This window comes from Lipotes vexillifer, unplaced genomic scaffold, assembly GCF_000442215.2.
Source record: "Lipotes vexillifer unplaced genomic scaffold, Lipotes_vexillifer_v1.1 scaffold718, whole genome shotgun sequence".
Taxonomy (NCBI): Eukaryota; Metazoa; Chordata; class Mammalia; order Artiodactyla; family Lipotidae; genus Lipotes; species Lipotes vexillifer.
Window position 1 is genome coordinate 516,479 of NW_006770175.1, and position 9,069 is coordinate 525,547.

General features: G+C 40.1%; 1 protein-coding gene across 1 annotated transcript in view; it reads right to left on the reverse strand.

Moving 5' to 3' along the window:
- The window catches only part of LOC103077217 (protein CBFA2T1-like), a 127,657-nt gene extending 119,242 nt beyond the window's left edge, over positions 1 to 8,415 (reverse strand). The window contains 2 exon segments of the mRNA XM_007446045.1: positions 8,289 to 8,313; positions 8,315 to 8,415. Of these exon segments, the coding sequence (XP_007446107.1) occupies positions 8,289 to 8,313; positions 8,315 to 8,410 (121 nt within the window). The 5' untranslated portion in view covers positions 8,411 to 8,415.
- Between the last annotated feature and the right edge of the window lie 654 nt (positions 8,416 to 9,069).

Sequence of the window (9,069 nt, forward strand, 5' to 3'; positions counted from 1 at the left end):
AAAAAAAAAAAAAAAAAAAAAAAGAAGTCCAACTAGAAAATCTAATATCTAAAGCAGTTTGTTATAAAGAACAGAACTATTCTGGTTTCACAGTGCTGAGAAGACAAACGAAAGGGCCTGAACCCAATCTGGGCACACTCTGTGCCAACTCCCAACCCTAAAGGGTCCCATAGGACACAGTTTTTTAAACTTCTGGCTTACTCAGAAGATAAAGCTTAATCAACTGCCTTATGATCTTTCTGTTTATTTCCCAATGATCACCCAAGGGTCCTTTATGCTGTATCTGCATATGTTAATTTACTCTCTCTCTACCCTCTACCCACCCCACCCCAAGACACCTCGCTTCTCCCAAAACCTTTTCCAGTCTCCATTCCTGCCTTATAACCGCCCACAACCCCATTACAATAATGTTGCCTTGATAAATCCTACCTGTCTTAAGACAAGCTGAAATTCCAACTCACTCCACCTATAAAATCTCATTTACTGTATCATTTAACTGGTAAGTAATCAAGCCTCTTCATCTTTTGTAGCTATTTAATTTGTCCTGAGCAGGTTTATCATTCAATGGGAACTGAGCTTACTACCTGTTCTGTGCCTCCATCTAACACACTGCTTAACACATAGTAGGCATTCATTAAATATTTATTAATTTACTTCAGATTTACAACCAACAGCAAAAATCTTAATTTTCTTTCAAATATTCTAAAAGGTTTCATTACCAGGGCTACCCAAAGAACACATGCCTTTCTTTTAAAATAGTCAAATTAGCTTTAATGGTTGCTCATTTTATTACTTTTCATTTATATTTTCCTCTGATATTTTATACCCGCTTTCTCTAGCCAACTCAAAGCTTGACTTGGACAAGTCAATGGAGACTGATCGCATTTACTTTCCATTTAGACTTGAATATCAGGTCTAAATGCACCTACCTACCCTTATTTAAACAAAGGATTCGAATTCATTGTCCACATTTGTTTCCCATCAGAGGTCAAATGTGGATCTCATTTCTAAATAAATCTAGCTAAAGATGAGAATGAAAATGTGTGACAGGTAGACAAAGGGGTTGGGCAATAAAGAATACTTGCCTGACACATGATAAAAGTTACAGAATCCTAACATCACTTAAAAAGAACACTTTCACAGGAAAGGATTACTATGTCAGTCTGATAAACATCACAGTTCCAGTCCCAATATCATCTGCTGTTCTTCCCAGCTGTGTTTGCTTATCACTGTGTACATAACATATGCATAGATTCAGAAAATAAACTAGCAGTGTTTCATGACCTGTCTTACAGCTCACATCTTCCTATATCTTGAGGTTAGGGGAAGGAGTATATAGTACATCTAGTTTTAACAAAATAGAGCAACCAGCTTCCTAAGACTTTGTATTTAAAGCACAACTTGCAACATGCTTACCATATTCACTGGGAGATGACTTCCCATTTTCTAATATTCCACTTGCCAAATTGGATGTGCATTTGAAATGCTCTCAGCAATGCTGCTGTGGTAGCTCCCTGGCACAACCCTATGTCAGCCTTTGCGGGTACCATAATCTATCTACTTCAGTGTCACCAGGTGCCCTCCCCACAAGGTCTAATGGAAGGGATGTCCCAAACACTCTAACATCTTTCAGCTAGTTTTCTCTCCTGGTGCTCCAATAGACCTGGCCACAGCTAGCTCATCACCGCTCTGGCAATATTTCTTCTCCTATTATTAGGGGCCCCCTGGCTCTTGAGAGCTTATCTTTAGACAAACTGCCATTACATCTCATGGTAATATTTTCTCTGTTATTTCTCTGATGTAATAATATTCAATTTAGTCAAGTCAGGTACCAGTTCACTGCATACATACTTTTAAAACATTCATCTTTGTGGCAAAGAACTTCAATTTGGCCTCCCACCAAACTTCTAATGCCACTGCAAAAACTTTCTATAACCTATGAAGCCACAGTGATTCCTGTGGTTTCCGTTTCTAGTGACACATGAAAGTAATGTAACTTGCATGTCCTTCCTAGTAAACAGTAGAAGTTTCTACTGCCATCCTGGATGATAACAAAGGGCTTACCTTAATCAAATCAGAAGAAATCCAGCCTGGGTTCATTATTAATAATTTCACAAATTAGGATTAAACTTTTAATAATGTCTATATTTTTTCAAAATGAAAGTACAAAAATCAAAGTGTTATTGGTAATAATTGGGCTCTTAACTACTTTTTAGAAGCAACAGCAGACTGTTCTTTAGACAACAGACAGTTTTTTGGTCCTTCTTAACATCTGATTCTAGCCAAATGATAATGTGCCCCATTGGTTTAAATAAGCTCTTACTTACCAGGTTCTCTCCAAAAATGGTTTAAAGAGGTCATTTTCTAAATTTCCAAGTGACTTAGGTCCAAACCTTGAGACTGTGGAAAGGCTGGTAAGCACAATCAATCACCACCATGCTTTAGCCTCTAGCCCCTCACTCCTGCCCCCAGGCACCAAGTTCACCTTGTCTAGCAACCCAGAGGGAAAAGCATAAAGGCTATTTTCTTTGAGCAAGACCTAAAATCTTTAGTTCCTTCTCACTGCATAAACAGATTCTTCCCTCCATCATTCACTTCTGAAAAAAGTACAGTAACAACTAAAATTTCTGACAATCATCCTAGATCCAGGATGGCTATGGAAAAAATGACTCACTATTCCCCATACCCCTTCTTCACAATGAAGAATAGTGGGGAGATAATGATGTTCCACACTGATTCTATTTCCCAATTATATGCAAATTGGTAGTGCCCCCAAATCAGAATTAAAAATATAAATGAGAATTTTTTCATTCTCCTAACCATGGGAAATTCCTGAAAGCCTACTCCTAATATCCTATATAGTCTTGTACATAGGACAGCTGGGAAGCCTAATGATCAATGAGTCTATCATTTTGCTCCTGAAGAATGCACCTGAGGGCTGGAGTGCATCCCATGCCACCCAGCAAGTCAGTGACTGAACTGGAAAGGGAACTCCAGTTTGCCTATTAGGGGAATGCACACACACTAGATCCCTCTTTTTGTAATAGAATAGTTTACACCAGGGGTCCCCAACCCTGTTAGGAACCGGGCCACGCACAGCAGGAGGTGAGGGGCGTGTGAGTGAGCAAAGCTTCCTCTGCCTCTCCCCATCACTCCCCCATTGCTCGCTTTACTGCCCTGAACCTTCCCCCGCACCCGCACGCCCGGTCCATGGAAAGACTGTCTTCCACGAAACCGGTCCCTGGTGCCAAAAAAGTTGGGGACCACTGCTTTACATTACATAATCAAACTCAAGATGGTACAGAATCCCTCTCCTCTTAGAAGTGACTAGGAAGTGGACCTAGCCAGCTGGGAGATGCCGAGATCGAGATATAGAGTTACCAAACCGACTGGGATGGGACAAGCCTCACGGACTAAGGACACTGGGCAGAAGACCACTCTGGAGTGCTGAATGAGATCAACAGAGGGAACAGGCCTCAAGGCCTCAGTGTAGTGCAGGAAGGGATGGGAGAATAGAATTTAGTAATGCAAAAGCCTGGATTAGGAGGCACTGAGGGATACAGAGTGGCATGCATTTGGGCATATCCAAGGATATCTGCTGGCCAGTAGCCAACTGTGATTCCTAGGTTGGGGGCAAGGGCAAATGTAGAGAAAACAGTGGATGCATAGTTCATAACTGCTAAGGAACACATTAAGCCAGATATTCAGAGAACATGGCTCTAATTATTAGAACTTGGGAACAAAGCAGGTAATTAATTTGGGGAACACAGGGAAACCTCAGTTTTCTAAACTGGAGCAGAAGGTCAAACCAGAAGAACTACTAAAAGAGTGATGGACTAGAGCTCTTTGAAATGAAGAAAGTGAAATGCTGGTTAATCATTTACTTAAAATCAGTGATGACAATGTTCATGAAGGTTAATGTCAGGCTCACAGTAGGTCTGTAACATTTGTCCACTCCTCTACTTTCTCCCAAGTCCAACAACTAGGTGGCAGCCCTTGAAAGCCCAGAGCACATTCAGTAGTCTATGCCCAAGGTGTTAAAAGATTAATCAATCTAGTCAATCACATTCCCTAAGGCACTTGGAGGTGTTGAGATCACTGGACAAACAATGGGAAAACTTTACATTTGTGCCCTCCACATTCAACAAGATCTATATCCTAGAGGCCCCATTCACCCAAATACTGATTTGCCTTAGGAACCCTGATCAATATGAAGCCCATAAAAACAAACCCCTACTTCATGAGTTACACTATACAGGTAACCTCAATCAGAACTATCAAAGCAGAGGGATTTTAACTAGGTCTCTCACAGTCACTGAAAATGTTAGTGGTTCTAAGCAAGATTGATGGTTTAAAACTTTTTCAAACAAGAGGGTCTCATACCTTAAACCTCAACCATGGGGCATTACTTTTGCAGTGGTTCTGATATAAAAGCCTGAACATCACTTGACAAAGTATGAAAAGTCTGAAAAGAATCACAAGAAGCTCTTCCCTGTTCAAGCCACATAAGGCACTGAGGCTTAAAGGCTGATTGTGGCTTCAGCACAAAAAACAACTCACTAGAAGATCACATACCAAATGATGGGACTGTGTCTGTGAAATAAACTTTCTTCACTGATATGTGATCCAGTGTCATTTCTTCAAAGCGGCAAAGTGCTTGGTGCTATACCAGAGAATATACCCACCAAGGAATACACCCAGATCTCTGAAAGATATGCCACAATTTGGCTTCAAATTGGAAATTACATTCTTTATAAGCATTATTCTTTAGTTGGTTAAATACATGTAATCACAAGTACACACAATGTTGTTCTTCAAACTACCTCTTCTTTTGACTGGTGTTTCAGAAGAAACATTCCATTTGTTAATATCAAATATGCTAATGTGTCAGTGTCTGTCTTCTCTTTTATCCACTCTGGAGATATTCGGAGCTTATCTCCGAAGAGTGTGTCTGGCAATTCAAGTGTGAAGCTACGAGCTACATAGTCTCTAATTGATCCAAAGCAGTGATCATGTCTCACCCTAGACAAATTACTACAGCCACAAGTCCACCCAACTGCAATTGTGGATGGAGTCAATATTGAACCTGATCCAAATTTCACCAGTCTTCCTTCTACCTTAATTCTCTATGTCCAGTTTTACATGGATAGAATTGCCATTCATTTTCTTTTTATAAGAATGAAGTATTATTTTTATGATGATTATTCATGTTAGAGTTCTCTTTTTAATACTGGATGATTATTTTTTTAAACATGTCTTTCCTAGAAATATCACTAGTAAAATGCATCCAATTTTTCTCTAATGTGGTGCTTTCCCTGTCCATAAAACTTATTTGATTAGCAGTACTATAGAAGCTAAGGCTTTTGTATGCAGGCACTCAAGCATAATTTAATCATTTTATTTAGGCATGAAAAAAATTATTCTGAAAGCCCTGTTAGGTAAAATATCCCTGATTGGTTTAAACTTACATTTGCAGGTATATTAAGGGTGAAATAAATCACGGAATGCCCAGTATGCAATGGAATAGTGTTAACTTTGTTATAATAGTCAGCAGTAAGTTAAAAATTGTAGTATTAGAGAATGTAAGGAATAAGTATCATTATAAATAACTGCATTTAAACAGGTTATTTTAAAATAAATTTTGTTTTATGCGAAACCATTTTATATTACAAGGATTTTCACCCATGGAAACCTCTTTCATAGTCAAACGAGATGAGGTCCTAATTGCATAATACCATTTATCTGCTGAGGATAAAAGTGCCAACAAATGAAAATGCACATTAGGCAAGAGATTGTCAGAATAGAAAATTGTCTTTTTTATTTTTTTTTATTTTTGTGTTTTTTTGTTTTTAAATAACCCACTCACATTAGCGATAGACTGCAGTAGCTTCCAAATTATAGGTTGTTATTTTTAGTGGAAGTAGTTCAATATTCATATTGGAGCAGATGTAGCAGTTTAACAAAACAGCTCTTCAAATCCTGCACAAATTGAAAACAGGAAAACTGATTGCATTTTCTCTTATCACTTTCCTTTTCTGAATTGACACTTTTGGCCTTCTGAAAATTTACACATGGCTTTCATCTCAACAGCACCTGCTGATCAAACAGAAAACTAACATTTTCATGAAAATGGTATAAAGAACTAGTTTTGTTCTAAACGCTGTAAAGGGCATAAGTTGCCTACTAGATAGCAACAACTGCTGGGTATAAGGCATATTCATAATAGTTTTATAAATTTTCATTAAGCTTGAAAAAAAATACATTAAGTCCCTTCTGGTTTTTTCCATGTTCACTTTTGTATGATTCAAATTTCTTTGACTCAATGTCTGCCTAATACTTAGTCTTATCATGCAGCGACTATGCAAAATGTGTAAAAGGGTAGCTTACACTAAGATACGGAATACTTAGTATTTTCTCTGCCACTGCTTGGAATGAATACACATATTTATCTATATATTGTTGTCTATCCAGGCACATGGGTGTAAAATACACACACCCCATTTTCTTATTCCACCCACAAAAAAAAAAAAGCAAACAAAGTCAGGCCCAATTTTTGAAGGGGCCTTACAAATTCTTTTATCAGATACAGATTTAGCAGGTGCTTGAATGTTTGAGGATCCCCAACTGGGGAAAAATGGATGTCACCTGAGCACAGGCTGGTAACAATCTACCAACCACTCAGTGTAAATATCTCTGGGAAGGTAAAGGTAAGTCTTGAAAATGGGTATTCTTATATGAAAAATACAAGATTGACAGCTAAGTAGCTTCCCAGATTTTTAAATAAAAGTCTATCACATATTTATCTGTTACACCTAATTCTAAGTAAAATTAAAGATGCTCCTAAGACATGCTCTATGTCAGTTTCCTAGCAAAAGGGCTCTACCCCTCTGAAGGATTCCAAGTGTCCATTCCCATTCTGCCTGGGTGACAAGGCAACCTCAGGCAGAAATGACATACAGTAATATATGTACCACTCTGGCAAGTTGGCCTGTGAATTTCGGTGTTTCATCATGCTCACTGAGGCAGCAGCAAACCTGAAATGTCAGTATGTTCAGTCAATGGAAGTGAAATAACGGGACTCTATTGTCTTACCCAATCGATCTGCTGTTGTCAACAAGAAAACATGCCCCCCTGGCTTTAAACAAATTTTAATTAGGCTCTTAGTTACTGGTTCATATTTACCTATGAAAACACTTATCTTGACTATGTGTAGGAAGCAAAACAATTGTTTTTCCCACTTTTATCCATTTTAACTACCTTCTAAAGTTAATACTATAATTTTTTAAGTACACTCATGAGTGTATTAAACATTTTTTTAATTAAACAGTTTTATTAGACACTTTTAAATTATTTTTCTAATAAACCAACTCAAAGGGAAAAAAAATCCCATGGTTCAAATCCAAAACACGAATCTACCTAACAACTTGATTTCTTTTTCCCTCTAGACCTAGTTGAAACCACACTATAAAATCAACGAATTCCATATTAAAAGTAGGTTTCATTTGCTTTTCTCACTCATTCAAGTACCACCATTAGCATCAATTCACCACCCATTCAAAACATGTCACACAAAACCAAACACAAATGATCAATTCCAAAAGCCTCTACCAATTTTGCTCAGTTTATCAATCTTACACATAAGGGGTAAATGAAACTCCTGTTATATGGGGGATGGTGGGAAGAAGGGCAGGAGGTGGGGGTGAAAAGAAAATAAGGCATTTAAGCCATTCAAATTTGCCTAAGTTCTACAGTCCCTCCCTGCACCAGAAGGGAGACAGTCTCACCTTACAATAAAAATAAAAATGAACTAATCAAGTTGTTAAGCAGCTTTTTCTCTCCCCTCTTCATCTAAAGGCTTCAGCATCCCGTCAATAAGTAATCTATTGTTCCCCCTTTATCCAGTCTCTTTAAACCTATTCAGAATGGCAAAACTAAACCCAATTAAAGATAAGGCCCTCCGGTAATCTCACCTCCGTGAGTCCTGTCTGGATAGCAGAGGTGATGGGAGATAGCGGCCAGGCCAGGGCTGATGCCTCCTCACCACACACAACAAAAGGCAGATTTCTCTTTCTCCCTCTGCTAATCTTTAAATGTAAATTCTCTCCGCCAGCTAAGAGGAGCGACAGATAACATGTTACATCTTCACTTCTCCTGGTCTTATCGACTTCTGAATCATTGGAAAGGGAGAGAGGAAAAGAGAAACGCAGCCTCCCCACACCCCCCTCCCCCGTTCTTTCCCACCCCTCCTTCCTCCCTGCCCGCCTCCCCTCCCCGTTCACGGAGATTACCTTCTGGCAAAGGAGCGCAGGAGAGGCGGCCGCAGCCGAGGCGGCACCCAGACCGCGGCTTTGTATTCATTAAACACACATCGGAGCTTATCAGAAGTAAAAGGCTTGTCAGGATGGCACATTGTGTGTGAGTGAGTGTGTGAGCGCAGGAGGGAGAGGAGAGAAGCCAACGTGCATCAGGGTGATTACAATATCAGCCGGGCCCAGATGGAGGCAGGAAAATAAACAGAGGGTGCGTGTGAGACGGAGCGGGAGAGGGAGGAAAAGTGGGAGAGACAGAAAGAGACACAAGCTGGAGGGAAGAAACGGAAAGGCAAGGAGGGGGAGGGGGCGGGGGCTCCGGCTCCAGAATGGGGATGGCAAGGAGGGCGAGGTACCCCAAGGCTGACTGAGGGTGAGAGCCAGCGCTGGGGGAGGGTGGCCTGCATTCCCCAATCTGCCTCTACCCGGAGAGAACGGGAGGAATCCAGACTAGCAAACTGTATTTCCCTGCTCCAGGGCTAGACCGCCAACATTTTGGAGGTTCTGTCAAGGTCAAACGGGGATCAAGAGCTCTCTTTTGGCGGAGCTTATAACAATGAGACATTCACCATCTCACCTCCATCCAAATAGCCACAATTTGCAAAACAAACCTAGTGAGTCCTCACAGCAGTTACACAGCCTTCCAGACCAACCTCAAGTGGGAGTTCCCATCCCTTTCTTTGCTGACCCCAACGGTCCTAATTTCCAACCCCCTGCCCACACACACAAAGACCCACCCAGGCAGATACAAAATATCTCA